The sequence below is a fragment of the Accipiter gentilis genome, chromosome 12 (assembly GCF_929443795.1).
Source record: "Accipiter gentilis chromosome 12, bAccGen1.1, whole genome shotgun sequence".
NCBI classification, from domain to species: Eukaryota; Metazoa; Chordata; class Aves; order Accipitriformes; family Accipitridae; genus Astur; species Astur gentilis.
Window position 1 is genome coordinate 9792809 of NC_064891.1, and position 26928 is coordinate 9819736.

The 26928-nt window shown below is 36.7% G+C and overlaps 1 protein-coding gene across 30 annotated transcripts in view; it reads right to left on the bottom strand.

Moving 5' to 3' along the window:
- CAMK2D (calcium/calmodulin dependent protein kinase II delta) overlaps positions 1-26928 on the bottom strand; it is a 167530-nt gene that overhangs the window by 16380 nt on the left and 124222 nt on the right. For 6 of the 30 annotated variants that reach the window (XM_049815512.1, XM_049815511.1, XM_049815516.1 and 3 more), the window contains 6 exons: positions 25725-25762; positions 24131-24163; positions 19774-19833; positions 18139-18180; positions 15535-15583; positions 10587-10670 (listed from right to left, as the gene is read on the bottom strand). In XM_049815512.1, the coding sequence (XP_049671469.1) occupies positions 10587-10670; positions 15535-15583; positions 18139-18180; positions 19774-19833; positions 24131-24163; positions 25725-25762 (306 nt within the window). The remainder of the gene's footprint in view (positions 1-10586; positions 10671-15534; positions 15584-18138; positions 18181-19773; positions 19834-24130; positions 24164-25724; positions 25763-26928) is intronic. The other 24 variants (XM_049815514.1, XM_049815515.1, XM_049815519.1 and 21 more) reach the window with 16 other exon arrangements.

Genomic DNA, 26928 nt, shown 5'->3' on the forward strand with positions numbered 1-26928 from the left:
AAGTTCAACCTTATACGGATGAAGGTCAACCACAGTGGCACTGCTCTCAAATACAGATTTTTTGTGAGTTTAATGCTAAATGGGTAAGGGAGAGAGACTTTATCGATATGTTCGTAAGGGTTTAACTTACATTCAACTCTTTATGAAAACTCAGAAAATCAATTTGAAAGACCAAGCTTGAAATAAAAAGAATTGCAAGGAACCAGGCTGAAGTAGCTCTCTTGTGCAAGCAACAGTTGTAATTCTCCTGCACGCTCCTACAGGTGGACTAGACTATTAACAGCCATGCAAATATGCTTGGAATGCTAAAACCAAAGTACTGAGCTCACTCACATTCTTCTTTGAAAAGAAAACATTGGGGAGCATAGACAGAATGTAAGTCTCCAATGCTGTACTGCAAAGAACTGGCATCGTGGTGTTAAAGAACCTTTTAACTTATTTTATGCTCCACTGTCTCTTTTAGTAAGTGAATACCTAATATATAAAAGCACCAAAAAGAAACCAGCAAGGAAAGAAATTATGGAGAAAAAAGTGGATATAAAGGTCTAGCAAGGCTTTTTGTGAGTAGCTCTTGACTACTAGATAGCATGATGGGTAAGACTATTTCAGACTATTTCAAGTATGAATTGCCTCATTTTACACAAAGATTGTGGAAAGAACAAAGATACTTAATGAAGAGATGTTTTGACTGCAGATCAGCAATGGCTCCATTGTTATATGTTTAAATGACATAGACCAAACTGTGGACATTGTATGGCATTGTCAGCACAAGCCAAGTGGTAGGATGGTTGAGTAAGAAATAATGGTGCAGTGTTAGAAAAGGCTGGCAAAAAGAAATCCAGAATATGCAGACTTCATGCAGTGATGAAATCACAAGTTTTGCATGCTACATCTCATATACATATAACTAAACTAAAGGATCTGATTAAATAGCCCGGTAACACATTCCAATCAGAGACTACGAAATTACAGACTATTAAATCAGACAGTGGAAAATGAGGTAAAAATCTCTGATGAGCTGCTACATAATCATGAGATCATGTTGTTGGATAATTGTAAATGTAAGCAATGAAAATGTCTACAAAAGTACTGTAGTTTCCACATGCAAGAGACATAAAACCACATGAACACGTAATTTTACTTTCACTTGGCTAGAGACAATTGGCAATATTCCCTTTTTCACTAACATCAGTCATTTCTTTTTGTAAGTTTTAAGAAAAGAAGCCTACAGTTAACTTACGTGTCATACATACTCTGACAAGGAACAGCAAACAACAGTGAATATCTGAATATATTCTATTACACAACATTCTGTGATCCAAGCCCAGAGGCTTATTAAAGGTGTTTTGTTTTGTCTTAAATTAATGGCGTGCAACAGCTCAATTTAGTTGGATGGTAACCTGACTCCCTGGCATCTGTTCATGCCTTCAATAGTATGAGTTAAAGGAATGTGAATGACAAAAGTTTCTTTCTGCAAAACTTTGAGATTTCGAGACTTACTTCAATCGGAATGCAAATGGAAATTTTTGCTAACATACATTTAAAAAAATTGTTTTGGGTTAATCAAAATGTTACGCCTCAATCATGCCTTTGATGTTGTACTACATTACAAGATATAATTCAACATCAATCCAGAAGGAAGAAATTGAACCGTATTGCCAAATTTATCTTTTTCTTGGTTATTTTTCCAAAATAAATTTGCATTAGAGCACACGTTTTCATGTGTTCTTCTGATAGAAGCCACCTAATATTACCGAATATAGTTCCAGCAAAGTTTCTGTGGGCAGTACTAACACCTAGTATAGATCTGTCTGCTGACCTGTCCATGGAATATAAACCACATCCGTCAGGAAGCTCTACAGGCCAGCAAAGTAAGTAAAGGAGATTAAGGCAGTATCACTGGCTCTAATCAATCACTGTCCAATTCCAGCACTAGCATCAGTTCTTCCAGTACTTGTGGAAAGACTTCACGGTTCATGATGCAGACCGTCAGGAACAGAAAGATGTTGCCAAATCATCTGCCTTCTAACTAATTTCTCATTTTTTTCTACAAAATTACAAGCACCACGTGAAACTGTATATGAAAGCAACTATGCTACTCCTCCCTTTCAGCAACACATGAATAATTACACACATAATAGAAAATTAGATTTCTTCCTATTTAGTGATCTGATATGCAATCTCATTGGCAGAAAGTGACTAAGAGCCAAAGACAGAGATGGAGCATAATTTAGAAGCTGGAGTTCCAGAAAAGATTTATCCTGTGTGCAAAACCCTCCTCTCATTCTCAGTCCTTACTCATGTGAGATCAAGAATGAGCACTACAAGAAAAAGATGGTCAAGAACAAGACAGTATGAAATATTCAGTAACACCAGATATCAAAGAATACTTAAAGATCTCAGTAGCCAGTGTGATTTTACACAAACCTCCTACTGATTGTGTTTGGGGATCTTTTTTACCTTAGCATTTTATACTTTCTGGGTAGGTACACATGTGAGTGCAGGGACACAGAGTACAAATAGAGACCAAAAGTATTTCAGCCTATAAATACATTGTCTAGGAAGCCAAGGTTTAGCCTCGGAGGAAGGAAGAGGAAGGAGACAGCGAAGAACTGGATTACAACAAGCAGAAAACAGACTGGGAAGGAAAATGTAGCCATGACTTGGTGGCCACATGAATAAAGTCAAATACTTGCGCTCTTCCTTAGTGCAATAGGGAGGGCACTGAAGATGAACTAAGATGAAATGGATACAGATAGGAACAAGGTCCTGCTATTGCAGACAACATCTGACAGAAATAACTAGCACTTATTAAAGTGGTAAGAAAATTACAAAGTTTTCATTATAAATTTTAAGGACTCCATGTAACATATACTCTTCCAAACCTCCAATTTCGTTTTCCATCTAAATAGACATTGCAAACTACACAGGACAACAAGCGAACACACGAGGCGTTAGGGAAGAGGCATCTGGCCAGTTCCCATCTACCAGGTAACTGTCACTTACAATCACCATTTTCATCTGATTTTTTTAATATTTTATTTTCATCCAACAGTAAACTTTGCTTGTATTGAATTCTAGGAGAATTATGCTGTTTGACGTACAGTGGCAATTTTATGCTATTATACTTTTTATTTGATGTGCAGTAAAAACTTCCTAAATAACGTACTTCTGCTTTGGTTAAAGCCAGCCAGAGATCCGTACGCTCTCTCACAGCGTGATGAGACAATTGGACTGAACCAAAATGCATGGTTTCTTTGCCATTATGAGCTACTTGTTTTACGACTGTCTCATTCTCTCCCTTTAAAATATTGTCACGTGTTCTGAGTGCAAGGACTATATATCTAGTCTTATGCCATGTAAGAGTCTGTCTGATAAATGACAAAAATATTCTCTATTTACAGGAGGAAAACTAAAAAATGGCAATGGAATTCTGGCAAAACTAGTTCAGCTACTTTTTCTAGGGGGTGTGGTAAAAGCCTGTTGAAAAATTAAAGCCTGACCCATCTATACTGTCTTAGAATATGGCAATGGCTTTCTATGGCATAAAATTATATAATCTTAGCAAAAATACATTTGGTGTTTTTAAAACAACAGAGGTGTGAGGGAAGAACATTGTTAAAAGAAGTCAAAGGTGCTGAGCCGTTTTCTTGAAAAACAAATAATGAAAAAACCCGCAGATAGTATACCAGAAAGCTACCATAAAATGGCAAACTTGTGTGGAAAAGATGATAGCTTTTACATTCCTTGCTCAGAATACCAATGAAGTAAATACATTAAAGAAAAGACCATGGACCTACTCTCTAAATATAACCTTTACCCCTGTAGGGTCAGTGAGTTAAGGTATTAAGATATTAGCAGTTAAAAAAAATACGACTCCTGCTTTGGCGAGTGGGTAGGTATATGACTAATACAAAGGCAGTTGAAACAAAAACATTATGAAGAAGAGCTATAAAAAGACCAAACAAGAAGAAAAGAACAAACCATAACATTTTCTAACATTGGCTAAAATTACTTCTGCAGCACTGCTGTAGTACATATGTTAACTTCAAATCAGTTATTAACTTCTAGATGTATTTCACTACCTTTTTTCCCCACTCAGTTCCAAAGTGGGGATAATCCTTCATAATTAGAGAACATCATTAACACTAGTGTCTAAAGAACACAAAATAATTAAGAACACCATTTACTAAAAAAGCTTCTAACACTATAAATGCCTTAAACCTACAAGGTGCAGTCTCACAGCTAGTAAAATCAAGTATCACAGGAAAAAAAATTAGTACAAAACAACAGCAAAAATGTTTTTCTAGGAGGGCGAGAAAAACATGGAGCTTTTCTTCCCTTCCTGTAGCCCCAAGCAACATTTGTAAAGTCAGTCTACAAGAATCACACAGAAACAACAGATATTTTGGTATTTTAATTGCAGAGAGAAAGCGCAGAAAAAAATGCACTGTAGATATGTGAAAATGAAGTCTTCAGAAATACATGTACCAGAAACTTCCATGTTTTGTGAAACACAAAAAAGAATCTTTGCTAACTGATTGACCACCATATTACCCATGAATTTTTTTCAACACTGTCACCAGTATTTTTGTTCTGAAACTGATAATTTAGAACACCTTATGCTTCATTCAGATATTGGAGTATCTTTCTACTGTTATCAAAACTCTAGATGATTGACTATGTAATTACTATACTGGAATGGTTATCAATTACCCCCACTGAACTTACAGAAGTAGGAATACACTTTTTTATTGTTCTTTGACATATTTCTTTTAACACAAAATAAACCTAGGAACAGTCATTGGACTAGCGAAGTATGAAAACAGTATTTTCGGTCCTTCAGCAAATAGCTTATCAAATAAGCGCAAGTGCAGACAGCACTTGCAACAGGGCCTGTGAAATCCATAGCAAAGACAAATCATCTTCCAAATAATACCCAAATCAGGGAACTGCACACCCCCTACTACTGTTTGCTCTGAAACAGATAGTAATGAAATCCCTGCTAAGCAGTAAAGCACCCTTCCAGAAGAATGAGGTAGCCTGTTTACAGATTAGCACACGAACTCAAAGATGATTAAAATGACATGCTCACAATTTGTTTCTCAAGGAAAAAACCCTTAAAACTTTTCAACTCAGTACTCTGAACTACATATCTTGGTACACATCAGACTGCATTAATCTTGCAATATTTTGGACATGTATAAGTACAGACAAGTGAGTTTTTTCTCTCAACCCCCCTCCCTTACAGTCAATGGAGAGAAATAAGCACTTTGAGGGCACAATTCATCCTATCCGAAAATAAGTATTTAAGACAAGTGTGACTCATCTGACCTATTTGTGTTGACTAAATGGATTCTAGACATCTAGCTCAAATATAGGTATCTACATTGTGGAGGATGTCTGAATCTAGGGAGACAGATCCTACCCACTGTGCTATCATTTTAAAACAGTACCGTCCTTATCAAGGTGACATGGGTCTGCTGAAATTCAGTGGTGCAGTATGGAGGAACCTAGCTTCATTTCTAATCTGAACACTGTCCCAACAAATAGCAATTAGATAGAAAGCATACAGCCACTAATGTTATTTCTGTACCCTGAAAACAACCAAAGTTTGAAACAAAAGAGGAAGAGACTAGAAATCTAATCCTGTGTTGTATAATGAACTCTGGCTATGTGGATGTACCAGATGTCATTCAACTTTACAGCACAGAGTGCTACCCCAGAGGCGGAGGAATACAGCAAATGTCACAAAATGTTTTTCAAAACCATTCTCTTCACACCAATATTTGAAAATTCTCTGCTGATAATTTCTCTTACAATTTATTCCCAAATATTGCAAGAAAATGAGTTCTGTGAAGAAAATAAAAGAAGGTGCTGCATGAATAAATGACTGATTGAATCTTAGATCTATATAAAAAATACCTAGACCCTCAGATAACAAGGCATACTCCAGGGGAGTTCTCATTCAAGAAGTTTATAAAAATTTAGTGTATGTAAGATCAGAGCTTATCTCCTACCCCACCACTTAACCTTAAACTTTGATATGAACTAAGACATGTGAGTTGTCATCTTACATGTAACATTGCTTTCCTAGCGCCTGCTGATTCCAAAGATTCACTCTGATTCATCAAATTATGATATGGGTGGACGGTCTGCAGCATTTTTTTTTAGGCTATCGACTGTCTTTCACCTTTCTGAAAATCTGTAAGCCTACTACTTGCCTAATGAAAAAAAACATTAATTCATTAGATATGTAGGCAAATATCTGAAAAATTATCCCAGCACTTTACACCCTATACTGACAAAAAAGATCAAACAAAATGAATGCATTTCCTATGTAAACCTTTATTGTAATGTGATGTTAAGCAACTTATCATATGGCCTATGTAGTTTCTTTTTATTTATATGAAATTAATTATTTCTAAAGATGCTCTCTCCTTGGAGCTGCCATACAATTACACTAGTATTTATACTGTGTGGCAAAGGTTGGCAAATGTTTATTTTTTAATGACAAATCACTTACAGTCTCAAAACAAAGCTATATCATGGTCACTGCACTTACAAGATACTGCACTATGGTTTCTCAACATGTTACATTAATCATGGGATCTGGCTGCCGTCTCAAGAAATGATATTTAAAGTCTTGATAACTAAGACGTTAACAACCTTTGCCACTGTGCATATTTTTATTTAAACCGTGCTCCTACCTAATCACTCTACCAATTCAGAAAAATCTTGTTGTTTTCCACCAATGTTTTCCACTTGAAAACCAATAATAACCCTCAATTCTACATCTCTTTCCTTTTGAATAAGCTTTAAAAATCATTGAGATGTGTTGAGATCATCATCATCCCCAAACAGTAATTCTAAGAAATGTGGCATTTACCTATTTTACTCATAGGAAAACTGTGTTACCTTTAAAAATATATTCCTCAATCTCTTACGCACCTAGGGCTGGAATGGGGATGTTTTATTCTCCAGGACCTACTTTAACTATATGATAATCCTTCTGCAGCTTGTCTTTTCTCAACACACCACATTTACATCATCTTTTTCCCGTGTCTCTGACAGCAGATTAAAGCCTATCAAGTTTACCAGCTAAGAAATCAGTATTTTTCTTGTTTATGATTATAATGTATACCAATAATTATAATAATCACTACTTAACAACAAACAGAGGGTGAATTACACAGAACTAACACTGTAGACTACTTTGCTTCCCACCTTCTTACCACTGTGCTGTCATGAAATAGCTGTCAGGTACGGGTATTCATCCAGCTAATCTTTGGAGCCCTTCTCATTTCCCAGACACTTTTGACACAAAGAAACCGCACATGCCTCTGACCACCACTTCCCATCCTAAACTTTGCAGTCTGACTTCACTGTATCATTTTTTTCTTCTCAATTCTCAAATTTGCTCTTTGAAAACACTGACTTGAATTCTGATGTAAGTTAAAAATCATAACCATTTGAGCCTATATCATTGTCTCCAGCAAGCCCTGTAACTCCCATGTAGTTTACTAAAAAAGTCTCAGCAATATCAACTTTCACTGTTTTTTTTAATATTGCTCACTGCTAGTGAAAATTATTCATTACTATAGCTGTTTGTAGCAGTTATCTTCTTTTTGGTGAATCTAAGTCTGCAAATGTACACAACTTCAACAGCCTCTTTACAGCAATATTACAGAGACCTCTATAATCTGTATCAGTATTCTGAAACAGATCTTTAGAGCTATCCCAACAAAACTCCACTTCAAAATGATGTTAGCACAAACTCATCTTCCGTTAGCCACACCAGCAGTTTTTACCCTAATAGCCTATCACATTCCTAACGTCTTCACTCAGCACGGAAGTTCCATTTACTTGTACTTCCATTAATCCTATGCTTGATAAACAGTAACTACTTTTGGTTTTCTGCATTTTCTCAAGCCACAGGACTGCTGCAGGACTGCTGATTCCTATTAAATGTACGGCTACAGAAAACACAGCATATCACAGCCATTTCTAAAATTGTTACACCAGAATCACGCATTTTTAAAATCATGTTGAGGACAGGTGAGGTTACAGGGACTTTACAGTTTCTTTGGTCACTAAACTTAGTTATTTAAGGAAATTAAATATTCCTGTTATTGGGATGAAGTTATTTTGAAGCTTCAGAATAAAAATATACAAGCAAGTCTGGTGCATATTCAGATACTGAGTTAACTTCTGCTGCTTTGCCTACTAGTGTTTTGGCAAATCTAAATTTCTAATCTGTAAATCATTTAAACAAAACTGAGTTGTTTTGTAGTAGTACCATCATGTCTCTACCAAGTAGCTTTACCAGAATAGTTTCACCTAATACTTTTCCTGCCTCATAGCAGATGGTTGTTTAATTTGATCATTGTAGCATTCCTTAAAGTGAATTCTACCTGCACTTTTTTACAGGATTTTTGAGAAGTTTATTTTGTGGAACAAAGTGGCAAAGAAGTGCGCTTGCTTCTGAAGTCACAGAATGAACAGAATAAATATGAGACCATTCACTTTCTTAAAATGTCACTGTATATACTATGCCATTTCTTCACCACACACTTTCGGGGAAACTCAAATAATCTACTTTTTTTTAAGGACAGCGGTATTACTTCAGGTGCCTCTGTTCCTAAATTTGGTAACAGAATTTAGTAATGAACATCTACGTTTAAACATTAGCAGTGGTCTTAACACTATTAACCACCCAATGAAGCAGGAAATGTGAGGCTGCTAGCATTCAAATCTGAAAATGTTGGGTACATAATAGATTTTCTGGGGTGTCCTGGTTTTGGCTGGGATAGAGTTAGTTTTCTTCCTAGTAGCTGGTATAGTGTTATGTTTTGGGTTCAGTATGAGAAGAATGTTGATAACACACTGATGTTTTCAGTTGTTGCCAAGTAATGTTTAGACTAAGCCAAGGATTTTTCAGCTTCTCAGGCCCAGCCAGCAAGAAGGCTGGAGGGGCACAAGAAGTTGGGAGGGGACACAGCCAGGACAGCTGACCCAAACTGGCCAAAGGGATATTCCATACCATGTGACATCATGCCCAGTATATAAACTGGGGGGAGCTGGCCTGGGGGGGACTGCTGTTCAGGAACTAACTGGGCACCAGTTGGCAAGCGGTGAGCAACTGCATTGTGCATCACTTGTTTTGTGTATTCTAATCCTATTATTATTGTTATTATTGTCATTTTATTATTGTTGTTATTATTAATTTCTTCCTTTCTGTTCTACTAAACTGTTCTTATCTCAACCCGTGAGTTTTACCTTCTCCCCCCCGCCCCAGTTCTCTCCCCCATCCCACTGGGTGGGGGGGAGTGAGTGAGCGGCTGCATGGTGCTTAGTTACTGGCTGAGGTTAAACAATGACATGAGGATAGATATACTGTGGATGAAATAAAAGCCTTACGATGTGTGTTAGCTTTGAATGTTATACAGGTCCATGTCTTCCCTACTAATTCCTCTCTTCTTTAAGGTTCTGCGTAGTTTGCGCTGCTGGTATTTGTAGTTCTAGTTTGATATACAGTCATCTATATATTGATATATACTAACCTGCTCCTCCCTCGGAATGAAGCTAGTCTTTCAACATTACCTATCAACAGTCGTGACAGGAGACAGCCCATCATCCTGGGGACCGATTCCCCTCTCACCTGCATTAGTTGCACCTAGCAAAAATTCCACTCAAATTTAAAGTAAGGTTCAGGCCAATTGCACACAGCCTGTGTTTCCAAGGGCCCACCTGGATCTCACCTTTACCAGTGCAGCTACCCATTCTTAGTAACAGTGCAACCACCCTGACACACACAGGATGCAGGATCAGAATCCAGCAAGCAGAACCTACATTCCTAGAAATCATTCCCCAATTCAACCCACAAGATCCCTCCACTCTGAAGAATTTCGGAGTTAATTTATAAACAAGAAATACATCTGCGCAGGCCATTTATATTCTGACAGTATACAAGCTACTAACACAATGCCTTTTTCCTCTCATCTTTAAACTGCTCAAAGACAGCCTCCTCACCCTAAAGATTTCCTTTACAATTAATTGGTCACTAATCACCACAGATCTCCTCCTAAGCAAAGTATGAAACTTTTCAGTTGTCATGAATCAATGCTGCAGGCTAACAGCTGTCACAACAGCTTTAAGGTTGGTTTATCAATGGTGATGCTAAAGAAAGTATAACATACTTTATGTAACTTTATAACATACATAAATGTAACAGGTAATTAATCTGGATACCCTATCCAGGATCCAAGCCAGAGGCGAGAGTGAAATCTACCTCAAAGGTGAAAACTACTGCAAAGATTACCTCTGCAAGATACAACTTGATGAAATACATACCTATTTATACTGCTGTAACAGCTGATGATAATATTTTTACAATGAATAAAACCTGGCCAAGAAATAAGTATCTAAAAAAATATACTCCATACTTTTGTAAACCCCAAGAAAAGGTCATTCCTAGATCAGGCAGATCACAGTATTTACCTTTTTTGTGCTACCGTCAGATGATGGGAAGGGAAGAGAAAGAGAGACAAAAGACATCATCTGAACAGATGAGTCTCTCAACTTACACAGTAGAGAGGAAGGAGTGGAGTGGGAGAGCTCAGACTCAAGCGAATGACTCTCTGAGTTTGCATTTTTCGTGGACTTGCCCGCTGAATTGATGGAAAGAAACACAACATATGAACAAACAAAGATGAAGAGGTAGAGTGTGATCAGAGTCCTCAGCAGGCACCGGCAGCAGGAGCGGCCGCTGGGGCACGGCAAGGGTGGTGACCAGTGAGATGAAGAAGCAATGGAAGAGGAGGAGTGGTGGGTGGAACATAACCTCTCCATTTCACCCTGCTCTGTGAGAGCTGTATGAGGGTCAAGTAGATGTGAAGGAAGAAAAAGAGAAGGCCAAAAGAAAAATAACGATAATTTAATTACAAGCAACAAGAACTTATAAAATCTTTGAGCATACAAACAATGCTAATGAGGTACTTTTGGGAGGCAGTGTGGGTGCCAAAGAACAGTTGTAAAGGTTGTAGCCATAAACGACTCTGTTCAGATGCCAGCGCAGATTTATCCCTCTATCCAGGACCAAGATATCCAGAGTTTTGAAAGAGCTTCTAAAAAAATGTTCTTAGAAATTTAAAGATTTTTCTTCAGGAAAGTATGTTCCAAATGGATTAATTTAAATTGGTTTCTTTCTACTGTTAAATAAAATAAAAACAACAGGTATAAAATGAAATAAATTAGCAAAATAGATGAAAATACATGCCTCCTGAATGGTGAATGTTTTGGAGCGATCAACAGATGTATTAAGTAGCACAGATTAGCCAGAATTTACCTAATCTACACTCAGCAATTTTTCCCATCGGGAATCATCATTCTTACTAGTGCTTTCATTAATTCATTTCCAGGGGCAAAAAAATATCATGAGAAACCTAGGTTTCCTGACCATGATAAATTTAACAACTCAGCTTTATAAGTCTGTGTGCATTGCTGGCAAAAATAACGATGGTATTCTACAGCATTACTGAAAAAAACCTATCAATCTTATATCAAAGAAATGCTGCCAAAGTGTTCCACCATCATTACTACAGGAAGGAGAAATCCCACAAGCAATCCCAGAAGGCGGCATTGCCTACGGTCCAGTTTTCAGTATGTTGTTTCCGTCCACTCCTGTCCTTCTATTTAGGAGTGATCACCATCATGCAGATAAGCTCACAAGCAACGGTTAACGTCAGCAATTTATGTTAGCAAGGAACCTGAACTACAGCTTCAAGTAATTTCAGACTCAAATTCTATAATTGGCTTATTCCTTGAATTATTAAAGCTCACTGTTGTTTGTCAAGCACTTTTTCTAGTAAAAGATGTTCCAGTCCTAAAAGATGTACATGCATAAGCAAGACAGTTACAGACACTAAGATTTTCAATAACTAACAAATTAACAGTAAGTCTGATTTTTCTGTCCTCAAGTTAAAATACCTGCCTTCAGAAGTGAACACAGGGTGAGATCCTGACATGAAAGGAGAATACTGTCTGCATTCCTTGACAGATATGAGGTAAGAATATGTTCCTAAAGGCACATTTGTGATAGCTGATTTAAGACTTTTTTTAAGTGCTACCTTTCCTTAATGAATCGTAACATTTGTAATACTTTGTACAGACATGCACATGCACATACACTCCCACAGGGCACACAAAAACATAACTGTGCTGGAGATACTATATCCCACACACTTTAACACAACCTTAAAGAGTCAAATTAATAAAAAGTAAGAAACCACTTGGTGCAGAGCTGAACGTTTTAAATACGTGTGGGCTAGTAGTCTGTACAAAGGAAGGAACCTTGTACCTGTTTGTGCAAACTATTCACGGTGTTAGAATAACAAGCAGAGGAATAAAATGCATAAATTGCACATCTTTGCAAATAAGATTAAATTCTCTGTGGGGTGTGGGTCATACTGCAATACTAAAAACATGTTCTAATACTACATTTCAGTTACAGAGTGGCATCCTCATTTCCCTTCTCCTTCACAGGAAGGAGAGAGCCTCTTCCCATGTTGTAGTCCATGCTGCGAAGAAAAGCAAAAAAGATTTTTAAGGTCCTTTATCACCTAAGGTGGGAAACATTCCTTCTAGATCTCAAATTTGATGACAAACACCATCATGAGCATACACATAAGGACCCAGACAGTCAGTAATCTGAGAGAATTCTCTCTGCTTCCTCCAAAATGCATTCGTCCCTATCAGTATCTTATCTGCAGCTGCAGCCAGTTCCTGACAAGAGAACAGCTTTCTCACTGTTGTAGAAAATCTACATCCAGAAGGTTTGGTGTAGGGGGAAAGTATCTTTCCTAAGTGCCTTGCTAAAGCATGACACTTGAGCTTATATAGCTGTCAGGGTGGCAGGACTGCTATTCCCTGAATCATTCTAGAAATTAGACCCTAGGGGTGCTGGTTTTTTTCATTTATAATAAAACAATCTGAAAAGCAGCCTCTGGTGGAAAGACTGGAAGTGTGAGAGGAATACTAAAACGTGAGAAACAAGCAAGCTTGCAAGCAATTAATAACAGGGAGATTATAGTTGTTTTTTAAATAAACAGAAAATGAAATCACAATACACTGGAATAAAATATGCACCTAGTGTCTGTTGAACAGGGTAGCGGTACCACTGGTTGTTAGGCCATGGACCTGATGCTGAAACAGCTGCATCAGTGTATGAGGTTATCGTGATCATTCCAGAACGTCAGCAGTTCAAACTGTCTTCTCGGTGGGGAGAAAGCACCCCACCTTCGCACCAAAGCATATGAAGAGCAATACAACACTACTCTGCCTCCCCTTCTGTAAGCACAGTTAACATCTTTCGGCTAGCTCCTCCTTCTGCAGCCTCCCGAAAATACAAAACGCGACACTCTCTCTTGGAGTACAGCCTCAGCTCATCTTACTGGCTCATCCAATTTATGCCCTTTGTATCACCATTGTGTAGCAACAGGTCAGGAAACAGAAAACTTAATCTGCCAAACATTTTACATCTGTCACTAAGCTACAGCAAAGAGAAGGACACAGCTACCATTTTGTGTCTCAGACGTGTGATTACTGCAAGATCCTCTTCTGTTTGGGGAATAAAGTGCATCGTGGCCATCCAATCTGCTCTGAACTGTGATACTACAGAATCATATAAAAGAATTAGGCAAAAAAATTTTATTGTTGTTTTTCTTATAATTGTATTCCTGAGATACAATTCCGCGCGCTAAGCTTCAGACAGAATGTTATAAAAATCCTACTGTTATAACATCATGTTAAATCATCACGGAGAGGCCCTATAATTAAATTATTCATTTCACAAGGTTAGTTGCTAAACTACACATAATGGTTTGAAGGAAGAAACACAAAGTGTTATGAATAAACATAAATTACACTGTATTTTCCTCTGCATCAGCTGCAGATACCTGTAATTGTTCTCCAAGCCATTACTTTGCATTAACTCAAACCACTATCACTAGGTTGTTATTTAAAGTGAGCAGGTACTGGCTGTTAACGCACTGAAGACCTTGCTCAAGAAGAGGTTAAATGATTCACTGAAACTTTGAGAACAAAGTGCTGACATCAGTGACTTAATTAGCGCTAACTGCACCTCACACAGCACTGTAAGTCACAATTTACAGCTGCGCTGCTACTAGCAGATAGAAAATCTTCTCTCCACCGAGGGAACACTAACTATGCAAAAGTAGAGAAAATTACCGCAGCACAGCAGACTGGAGATACTAGCCCGTATACCAGCTGAGCTCCTCAGCCTTTCCAAAAGCAGTGTGAAGAGCAGCAGCAGAAATAAGATGCTGGGCTCTGCCACAGGCTTGCTCTGCTTTCCTGTGCAAGCCTGAGTTAAGCTGCCATGACTTAAATGCCCGATGAATCTCATATGGAGCATAATATAAAATCTGCATTTTCAACACCACGCTCCTTGGACAGCCACTACCAGCAGACTGTGCTTTCATGTTTACGCTATCAATTCATTACCCTGGCAATACTGGTTTTTTCATCAAACATGCACAGCACCTGTTCTACCAGTCAGAAACTAAGCACTAGATAATTTTGATACAATTCTAACTACTTTATGTCTGAACCTCTTTAAATTCTACAATGTTCCCATGCTCTTCAGAGGCCAGCAAAGCTCTTTAGCAGATTTACTTTGTATTTTAGGGCACAACTTTGCTAATACACGCTTTTAACAGCGACTTAGGCATTATACTACTTCCAACATAAAGCAAAGCCCATATTACAATGGTTTCTCCACATTTTATCTCTGGCTTGCATTTCACCTGTACATGTAACATTGTTCTTTGAGGCTGAAAAATAATCTTTTCTGTGAACCAGAGATACACATACCTATTATTTTTTTTTTTTTTTTAGAAACCCTTTGTTTTAAAAGACGATGTTATTAAAGTGAGGATGAGTAACATCACAGTGTAATATTTAAAGGGGAAAAAATGGAAACAAAAACAATACCTGTGAAGTTACAGAACTAACTTTATAAAAAAATTATTGATTCTAGGTTTTTTTTAAGAATAAAAGAAGACTGAAATAAGTGTATGGACAGAACAAAAGAGAAACATGAAAAAACGCTGGCATCTGAACAGAATAAAAATTAAAACAGTGACATAAAACAGCAAACCCAAAACACAAATGCATGCTAAAGTACATAAACTAAGTAAGTGTTACAAAGCACTGAGTTACACATTTTTAATCTACTACTATTATTACTGGAACTAATATCTTAATTAATAAGCAGTAATTTTATATTCTTCATTCCAAAACATCATGACAAATGGTGTTTTGGGAAATGAAAAATCAAAGGTAAGTCTGAAACATCTCAAAAGTAATGCAGAAGAGGATAATATTTTTTAAACATGGAAAAATGGTATTCTCTCTTAAGATTCATTAGGAGTTTCTGTGTTTAATGACCTAATGAAACACATTCACATAACTCATGCTATTGCTTCTCCAAACATTTCAAGCTCAAAATCATACCTTTCACATCCTCATCTTCAATGGTTGTATTGGAACTCTCTGTTGACTCCTGTTGAGAAGTAAATATATGCAGAATGTATAAAACAAACCAAGCCGTATTTGCATGCATTTGAAAATTACAGTTAGTTACAGGTATCATGCAAACACTTGAAGCAGGGTGGGATGTAATTCACAAACAAATGGTCACACACTGATTAAGATGTTTCCACCTGAAACTGATGTCAAACATTGCCATTCTCTACAGTAGGGAACATAAATACATTTCCTGCTGTCTAATGCTTTTACTTCACAGGAATGTAATGGAAACTTTTTTCTTTAACATCCAACTGTACAAAGTCCATCTGAAACGTTATATGAAATACCTCAGCCAAGTAGGAGAGCTTGCCATTTTAAGCTTAGTGATTAAACCAACTGTGCAAAATAAGTCATTCCACTCCTACTTTTGAATATGCAGACTTCTCTATGCTACAATTTACAACTGTTTTTCTGCTCATATGACTGATGCAATGTATAATAAACCAAAGTATCCCAGTGACTTTAAGTATGTTGGATCAGATTGTGTCATTTTTATACTGTTTCTGTGATCAAAAAATTTTTTTAAGGAAATAGGGAATTGGTAAATATACAATAATGACTTTGACAAACTAAGGTATGTTTGTAGTAGTATTCTTCAAACAACCGGTCATGTAGAGGAATGACTCATCTATCAGACAGTTTATACTTTAGCCACCACACTGTTAAAAAGGCAAGGACACTGTATCTCAGTCTTTCATGAATTACCAGAAACATGAAATATTATGGGCAAATTCAACAGGGCACTGTCAAATTGAATAGGTACACAGTTTTAGAAAGCTGGAAAGTTTTTAAACTTGATTTTTTTTATCTGTATACTTTCTTGATAAGTAGAATCAATATATATATATACTTATTGGTTTTTTCATTCACAACTCAATAGTAAAAAGGATTGACTGGTCTATTTTTATCTGAGAGACAGAAGATAGGACTGGTATTGTATTCAACTCTTAAAAAGATTTTACAATTAAATCATAAAAGGTAGATTTGACAGTGCCCTTTATTTACTCTGTCCTCACAAGGCTGAGCCAAAGGAATGTTCAAAATGGTTAATGCATTACTCAGAACTTAAAAAACCAGAACATATGTGCATCCGTAAATAAAACCACATGAATTAATTCACACAGACACAAAACTGAATAAGTCACCATGCTTTTCCTGAGCTGGCTGGTGTTAAGATGTTTCACTCTACACAGATGTATCATGCTCTAATAACTTAAAATATTAGATAAAGTACTTATAAGTAAACAAAACCCCCACACAAATACAAGTTGTAAACACCATGCACAAGCTCACACGGCAGATGTAGCATGTAATACTGAAACATCCACTCCAGTTGCCATACTACAACGATCAGTCTTTCAGACAAATTTAGGAGTAAGTCTCCACATGCAGTGGTTTGCTTGTTTGCTGTGACCTTTTGGGACATTGAGTATCTTAATTGCTAAGATTATATAATGAAGCCAAGTAGATGTAGTCATGCCAATATTTTATCTGGGTTTTCTGGTCTTTAGTGGACTTCAGCAATAAAGATTAGACTAGTGTTCCAACACAGGCTGTTTGTTGCCTATGAGTTTAAACTCGGGGAGCTGAAAAAGTAGTAACATGAAAATAAAAGCTCTATGTTCGACAGAGGCAAGGTACATAAAGGAATGGGATATACAAGCACAACACACACCGTCAGCACTTTCATGCTTGAGAAACGTCTGCATGCGTTATTTTTTCACTCAGATTCAATCCTTCTTATATGAAATAACCACAAGTAGTTAAGACTAGATAAATGAAATGTCAATTCCTTAAGTCAACACTGTAAACAGTGACATTTTTGTTGAAGAGTAAATTCTTTCCAGGAAACCTAGGAACATGTGTTATATGTAAATGATGATATTTCCTGGCCCTTTTCAAGTCCATGCATGAAAAAAACAAAACAAAACACATTTTAGGAATCAGCTGCCAAATGCAAACATCACAATACACAAGAAAAAGAAAAGAGCATGAAGAAAACATATAAAAATCAAGACCTCATTGTCACTTGAAATGTTAAAATTTTTTTGAAACTGCTCAGTGATGTTATGGGGAAAAAAACCAAAGTCCTGTGCAAAAGACACGTCACAACATGATGTATAAGCATGCTGAGAAACAGCAGATGGAATAAACTTAAATGACGTCTTTATCTAAGGTGACAACTGCACATAAAACTCGTCAGTATAATCTCACCACGTTCTGAGAACAGAGTTCTTTGGCTTTACTTAGACTGCAGCATTTTTGGCTGAAACGACAGACAGACCACACTCCCCAAGCCTGGCTGCACAGGGTACTGAACTCTGCCAATTGCTTCAGAAGCTCAGCAATCAGCAGGACACGTGTAGCAGATGAAGACACATGAAAACAGGCTCAAGAGACACCAGGTGGAACAAATGTAGGAATGAGATTTTCCTTGATAAATTCCTGGAATGGCCCTATTCTGCTGTGGAAGAGTGGATGAAATGTGTGGTGGGGAAAAACAAGATGGAGTTGATTCTTTCTGAATACCTTATTTCCATCAGGGTTGTGGATTACTGTAGTTTGGGGCTCCTGAGTGAGAACAAAATAAAGAGAAAAAGAGTTCCCATTGGTAAATACGTTCTCATTAGTGTGAGGGAGTGCGAGAAGAGCCAGCTCACAAATGCTGAACACTGACAAGAGCTAAAACAAATGTTAACTGTTGCCAGAGGGTGAAACTGGATGTCTCAAATACAGATTTCCTTAACAGCAAGCCAGCAAAAAAGACCACCTCACTTAATGCAGCAGCATGCAGAGACCTTATTCATGACCAATGTATACAGGGCTTTGAAGCTCTGGAGACCTACAGAGGCTCTCTTCTGCACAAGGGCATACTAAATGTGTTGCGTGTTTTCCTGTCCAAGCCCGGCCAGACAAGAAGGCCAGAACACACCTCTTTTCTTTAAGGACATTTGCTTGTATTAGGACTAAGTGATCAAATCAAAATACAGATGAATCGGTAAGGATTAAGGACGAGATAACTAGCTCTTAACGCTACCATGTTTTGGAAGACGTAGGTTACTACCAATTGCTGCCCTGGCAGAGCAGCATAAAAACAAGCGAAAGAGATCTTTGTGTCATTTTAAAGTGTAATTTCCCCAAATCCTTTTCCCTTAAAAAAAAAGACTGAAATGGCAGTTAGCCAGCATACTTTCAGCAAGGACTATTGTGCATGGCTATGTCTGGGAACAGACTGCCATATACTCATGCATGAAAGCCGTCAACTGGTCCTTAGAAATTACATAGCAATGTATGCTTCAGTGCCAGTTGCACAAAAAAAATCAGGAGGAAAAATCTCTCCCAATGTGTGTGAATTATCTGCATTTTCAAAGCTATATATGCAGGCATAGGAGAAACAATACTTCACAAAATTAGGTACTTATGTACTGGCATTTATGTTTGTCAGCCCTCTGATACATGTATGCCTAAGGAACAGGAGCTACTAATAAAAGCAAGACTGCAATACAAACATTCATGAACAGCACGCCAATTAGTAATACATTCCTAACAGACCTTATTAATGAGTAACGTCTCCTGCAGATTTAAATGTAAGAGAAACAAGCAAAAATGCTTAGCACTAGATGCCTCTTGATCCCCGAGAAGACTTGCAAAGTCCTGCTGAGTTTTAGGAAATATGGAATGAAAATCTGAATAAGGTCTATTTTATGGTAGCCTAGCAATAATCCTGTTAGCTCTCCTTGATATCAATACTTATACTAAGACAGAGCAGAGAAAATAATAGAGCTGCCTTTTTTTTTTCTTTTCTTTTTCGTGCAAAAGGTTAGCATTAAAAAGATGGAAACAGTCATCAGGCAAAGAGCTAAGAGCAACATAAAGCACATTCTATTCACTTTCTGGCACAGCATGCAAAAAATTCAACTACAGTTACAAAGGCTATGACTCTACTGCATCCAGCTTCCATGTAACTTTTTATATTAATAAACACGCTCCAATGGACTTCCTCACAAAAAAAAAGGAAGCATAATTCAAACAAAAAGTTTTTCCAAAACCTGTTTTTAGAAAGCAAACAGAGTAAATGCATGAAAAAGCAAAAAAAGAAGGAAGAACAAACAGAAGACAGTCAAAAACTTCAAGATAGCATGAGAAGGAAGATTTCAGGTATACCAGCGCCGGGGTAGGAATATTTTCCTTGGGGCTGGTTACCACGTTCGTTTTGTTGTTTATCTGTAGGTATGCAGAAAATAGAAACAGACAGGCCTTAGAACTCGCGGTAGGCACCGTATCTATATCTCTCTGTATAGAACATCTATATACAGATATAGATATCTATATATAGATATAGATATGGAAATAAAGAATCACAGAAAGATGAACTTATGAACTTGAAAGAACACTAACAATAGGTCCGATAGCTAGCTGCAACTCCTCCAAACATGCTAGCTACGGGTTTTCAGATGCACTGTATGAAGGTCTATGTAAGGTATAGATGACTTCAGCTGTGACACTTAAAAAGAACAGAGCGCCTTTATGTAGCAGCTAATCACAGATAAGAAAAATAAAGAATTAATATGGGTTTGAAGAAAGTCCTAAATAGCCATTGTGTTTTCTTGACAGGAGACAGTATTATTAATATGTGATTATTCATAGCTCTCCAGAAATCTATAGATTTGTTCTAGTGGCTTCTGGGAACAGATTTGAATAAATATAACTGATTCCAGATTCTGAATAAATACAACTGATACTCGAAAGAGACTGGTGCCCCTTTAGCTTTTTTGGTGTTATTTTAGACAAAAATAATTGGCAGCTGTGATTTTTTGCACTCTCAATAATCCTGCAGTAACTGTGTATCAGCCTTTCAATTTTGGTACTATAACTTGAAAATGTAACATTTCACGCTTTAGTTATCTGTAGTCTTACACCACAAATCAGTATGTATCTGCTTAGCTTTACATGTAGGTCATCACATTAATTCTTAAACTTAGCATAGTACTACACCTTCACAAGACTTTTGGCTTTTACTTATACAAAATTTCAAGTCAAATTAAACTGTTTAGCAAAAAGTTTAAAGGTATCTGATTCTTTAAATCCATTTTTAAGATTCAGCTTTCATAAATACCGTGGTATGAAAAGAACAGAAATACTGAAAATAATGTACCAAGCCACTTTTTACATGCACTAAGAAGCAAGATTATAGTAAAACTAGTTTGAAATATGTAAATTTTTTTAACATTAATTAAGAAAAAAATATGAAGTACATTTTGGTCATGTCTAATTTTACAAGAGCAGTCCAAAGCGGCATGCAGAACTGGGTGTACAGATATATATTGCCTGGAAAGACTTTGATACAAAAAAAAAAAAAAAAAAAAAGTTCTATTGAAGCTTCTAGTCACAGTACTTAATAATAAATGTGCAAAATTAAGGAAAAATGTCCAAAATAATTTCATTAATGGATTTTTGTAAAAATGTAACAAACTTCTTCATTTAAAGAAACAAACTCTAGCTATTTTGGGGTCAAAACATGGTATTTTTTCTTCTAAAATAAAGCCTTTCTAAACCAATCAGAAAATGGCGATATGCTAAGTAACATATATGAAAAGGCATAAAGAAAGAGGAAATCCAAGAATAGTGGACCAAAGTGAGCTCTGTATGAAACATCTGACTTCTGATTTAAACTTCCCAATGACTCTGTAGTCTCAGATGAAGTATTCAGCTTTTCAGCATGCAGGCTAACATTTAAGTTTAGTCTGTGCCAAGGGCTCTGCTAAATTTGAGCCTTCAGAGGTTAGCATCACCGGGGAAAAATCACTGAACTTCAGGTCCTCAGCAGTTTTTGATGCTTATTTTAGTTTGGTAAAGGTGTGGTGGCTGACTTGTTGATTGCAGGCATTAACCCTGCAGCTGAACTGAATCTTACTTAGGATATGTCTAGATTATGGAAATGTCAATAGAATTTGCATTAATTAATTACAGATTGCAAATTCCCTTATCTTAACCAGCTTTTAACTGGCTTTGAAGAACATAAAGCAGCCTCTTTAGTTAATGTCAGGGAACACTATTTTGACACTAAATGTTATTTAGTAATATTTGTGATAGGAACCATTCTCCCATATAGAATAAATATAATTTTCTTTTATTTAAAATCAAAGTTCACAGTGCTTTACACCAGGAGCATGAAAAACTTTTTTTTAACAATGATCTTTCTACAGAAATTGTCATTAAGAGAAAATATGGGTCATTATCGAGTTCCAAGTGCTTAGTTTATGCCCCAACCTGGCCTAGTTATTGTCAAATAAATTTCATTTTATCTATTCACAATTACAGCCATAAGTTGCAGGGGTGTCTGAACTCAAGGCAGTGAGAGAATAAATACTTTTGTGCATACAGTCATTCATGGGGAGACATAAGTATTAGCACATATTTTATGTATCAACTAACTTCATTCAATATTTATGGGACTGTGAGATGGGCAAAACCTGAATTCCTTACTCAGGAAAAGACTTTTAAAAAAACCCAACCACTTTAGTAAATGAAAGTTCTACAGGAGAATTGTGAAATAGTGTGAACATATACAACGCTGCTTGATGGCATACCACATCTTCCAAAACAAGAGAAAAACCACATTATCAAGTTGTAGAACTGCAAGTTCACATTTTTATGACTGTAGTCATCAAGAGACTACGAATAAAAAGGCCCGAACAAAAGGCAGACAGACGTAAAGAAAAAACAGGAGGAAAGAAATTATGATTTCACCAGATTTCATACAGTCCTATTCAGTAGTAGCTTAATGCAAAAAATAAAGTGATATGCCAAACGAATGCTTGTTGTTCAATACATAATGAAAACAGGCTAATTAAATTTCAATTCCAATTTTGCCTGAGTAAGGAGAGCAGGCATGGGTCCATACTCCCTTGGTGAAAGTCCTATAAAAATAAACAATATCCGTTACAGCTACTGCTGAAAACTGCAGGAAATATATTCAAAACTTCTCAGTAAGACATCGAGAATACAACATTCATTAGTAAAAGCAGAAAGAGATAATGTAATTCAAAATACAGTTATTTCTTCTGTGTAAACAGAACTTGGTAAAACCCTCTGAAACTTAAGAGAGAAAACAGCAATAAGCCTGTACAATTTCTCTCTCTAGTAGAACACGTACATGTGCTTTTATTAATGTATGAACACACGTGGTGTATTTCGCATATATTTTTAACAGCAAAGGGAAATGATCACAAAAGGAGTAAAATATTTTCATATGAATCAGTTATTCTAAAGTTGAATTGTGCTTAAGTAATGACCTTCTATTTGTTGCAAAGAAGGAAAACTTTTATACTAATACATCTCTTGTCAAAAGCCACTCTCTTAGGTCTGACAGTAGTGCAAGACAGACACACACAAACGCTCCGAACAGCTGGGCATGACTGTAGAATCATTATTGGTCTTTCTTCAATATATTATAAAAATATTTTAGGAAACAAAACCTGCGTCTTGGGACTTAAACTTTCACATGGTACTTCTGTAACAAAAAGCTAAAGCACCCGTCATACTGGGGACACTAGAAATATCCCCACAGTACCTTTTCGGTGACCCTCATTTGGACACTGCAACCACTGAGGATCCTCTGTCACTGAAATCTATGCTCACCCAAAGAACAGACTATTTACCTGTATAACTACCTGTCTGCTCAGACCTGATCAGCAGTTTTTGCTTTTCAAGGAAGATTGTACTTCCCAGTGAAAGCTGTGGCTGAGGGCTATTTGCCTTCTCTCTTACCAGCAGCAGCAACAGAAGCTGGCTGGGACATCACAGCTGGTCATCATGAACATCTCAAAAGTCAGATTCAAAACCATAATAAACAGGAATAGAGTAAGTTTCCGTGTGGGATCACAGAGGCCAAATGAACGCAAGACTGTAGAGTAGGTTGAGGAGGAAGAAAAGCTATTGAGGCTGACTGTCAGTTGGGACATCTTGTGACAAAGCCCTGAGCTGTGAAGGAAGTTAGGTGGGAAACTGCAGTATGGAAAGGCTGTGAAATTGCTTTTTTTACTCCTGAGCATTTAGCATGGCATCTTGGTCTACAGTGGCTCAATTAAAGCGATACTATTTCACTGTGCAATGTGGTTTGTGTTACATTTTATGATATTAATGCTATTAGTTTTTAAAATAAGGAGGTTTTAAAAATTAATAGAAGGCTGTTATAAGATTACTATTTTGTTACTATTTTTATTTACTAAGGACAGCTGCATTGGCCAATGTTACATCTACTTTTTTGTTTTCATATGTCCCCAGGTTAAAAAAACAAAAAAAACAAAAAAAAACCTTGCTTGAAAGAACTGCAGAACAATTCACTGTGGATGGCATGTAGCAACTGCAGGCTTAAAATTCACAAGGTTGTACTTTAAAGTCTTGCAGCTTCTCACAGTATGTTAACAAAACTAAATGCAACTGTTTGATTTCTAAGTGTGAACGTTTCACAGGAGGGAAAAAAAAAATAAAAAAAAAATCTGTCGATAAAGATCCTCACCATCATCTGAACACTCGAACTGGACTTCCTTTTCTGAATTGACCAGTCAGAGAGAAAGGAAAAGAAGAAAATGTGACTGGTTGGATTTGAAGTATCAATGCATGGAGTACAGTATATTTCTGTTTTGGTTTTTTGTTTGTTTGTTTGTTTATTTTTTTAAGAAAAAGACAGCTTAAGCTGTAGGAAGGGGTGGAAAAATGCTATGGAGTATATAGTAACTCAGTAACGGAAATGACAAAACCAGACTTCCCCAGATGTAAATTTACTCCCTTTGCTCCACATGACCATGCAGACAAACAGCAGACACATCAAATGTGCTGAAAACCAAAGTATCAAATCCCAACAAGAGTAATTTAGGCAAAATTTTGGCAACAATTGTTTCCGATATTATAATCAAAACTGAGATAAAACAAATACCATCGTAGACCTGTAGGAGGAATGATATTTAAAAAGGAGAAGCTGGTCAGATAGAGTACGTAAAATTTATATATTCCACAATGAAATATGTTAAGGGTTTTCCACAGGAATGATAGAATAGTACTGAATGTGTGCTTCTCCATATAACTAGGCTATCTACCACTTGGCAGTATGAAGCATTGAAATCGTAGCGTACTCACTTCATTTTAAGTCAGTCTCATGATTTTTTTCATAGGAAAAGTGTGTATATGTGGGAGAACAGGAACAAAGATACTATGAATCTGGTATTTAAGTATACAATATTTTGTTAAAGTAAAAAGTTAAGATTAAATAGAAAACTAAAATTCAGGTCAAAGACACACTTCTGAGTAAACACACAGAGCACAGAAGAATATCTTTTGAATCATATAATGAAAGCTTGAGGCACTTATTTTAGTCTTCAGGAGTCCTCCGAGAAAAGAAATAAAATATTTTTCATTGCTGAGTGTTTTGGTTTTTTTTTTTTTCTGGCTGTTTTTCAAAGTATTTATCCAGAACGTTCATTTGTGAAGCATCTCTCCTCCTGCAGGATCTGGTGACGTGAGAATAGAAGCTCTAAAACATGTATGAAAGCTGCCAAAATGTTCCCTTCGTAGCAAGGTTTATTAGTCAGGATGAGCCGATTTGTTGAGATAGTAAACCCCTCAAGTTCTGCCAAATATAGCAAGTACATCTGGCAGAATACACCTCATGTGGAGCCAAGACTACCAGTAAACTTTTAGTCTTCCATGAAATCTAATGAAAAGTCAAGGGTAAACATGGAGGCAATAGAGCTGCAGATAAACAGTGATACCTAAAAAGCTAACATGCCCAACGCTAAATCATTATTCATATTTATAAGCTAATTAATAACATTGAGTCATTAATTACACAATCATCCTTCAGTAAAATAGCAAGAAAAGCATTTTCTCCAGTAGTTTTCAATCTTCCACTTATTAAAATGCTTGTTTTTCAATATTTATTTCATTTTTTTTAAGCTTCGCCTACTAACTTTAATCACTTCAAATACACAGTAAGAAGGACTTGTTAACAAATTCTATAAAGGAAAGAAATAACAAGGATCAATTCTAAAAACTGGCAGAAGTTACAGATAGGTGGTGACTAATAAAATATATTTTAAAGCACGTGTTTAACATACCTTAACTCCATCCGGCTTTTTCAGTAAACTCTTCGCTGCTGTAAAATGAGACACATAATTTCAGTGTCAGGTGGTTAACACTGAGGTCAACCAGCTGCGCAGCAAACCCCCATTGCTTCCCAGCTGCAGATATATTTTCAGCTTTTATTTCCCCCTTTTGTTGCTCTGAGTATAGGAAATGAAATATTTAAGCAACTACGAACACTTCAGATTATAATTCATCTCTTTTTCCATTGATTAAAGCTGTAGGTTAACTTACTTATACAAGGAGAGACCTCCTTGGGTGGCATAGAGGAAATGGAAGCAGGCTGAGTGTAGAAGCAGCAGCTTTGGATACGTTCATTTTTTCAACTGCAGTATGTTTACAATTGATGATGGGGATAGTTTGATACGACTATGAAAAAGTACAGTTCTGATGGCACAGACTTTGATCAGGTGTTTGCAGAGCCCACTGGTACCTTAATGATGATATTAATATGACAGTGACATAAAAATAACCAATATCAGATCAATAAGGTACCTAAAGAGCCTAGTGAGGTACAATACTATCTATTCCACCTAATGAAAAGTAAACTGGGTTTTAAAAAAAGCACCTCTGAACGATGGTGCTTTGGGGATTTCCCACCATGACAGCACCAGTCACCTTGCGTGAAAGGTCAGGAAAGTTGCAAATAAGGAAGAACAATCTGCTAGTGAAGTGGTGTTTGGAGCAGTGCTTCCTATGAGTTAATAACAACAAATGGTAGGCTTTGCTTCAACTTCTAATGAAGAAAACCTGTTATTTTCCAAACCATGTTGCACACTAATCAAATTTCTTCAAAGCACTGGGGACTGTTGGACAAAACTTCACTTGCTGTAATGTTATCCATATTTTAGGCTTTAAATTCCACCACTTAAAACTGGCACCAAGATTGTGGCTGAATCATTCCAAATTACTAAATTTGGAGGGCTAATATGCAAGCAAGCACACCTGAAAACATTTACAGCAGAAGTACATGGTGGGTGACCTACCAAATTCAAATAAACGATTCACTAAAGCGTAAATGCTTCATGACTCACTGCCAAAGACTTGAAGAATAATAAATTACAAAACAAGCCTGGCAATTTTTTTTGGTTTTATTGTTGTTTATGACCCAATCTTCCTATCAGAAAGTGTGTATCACAACTTAGGTTGTAAGAAAGTGCTGTTCTATATATGTTGTTT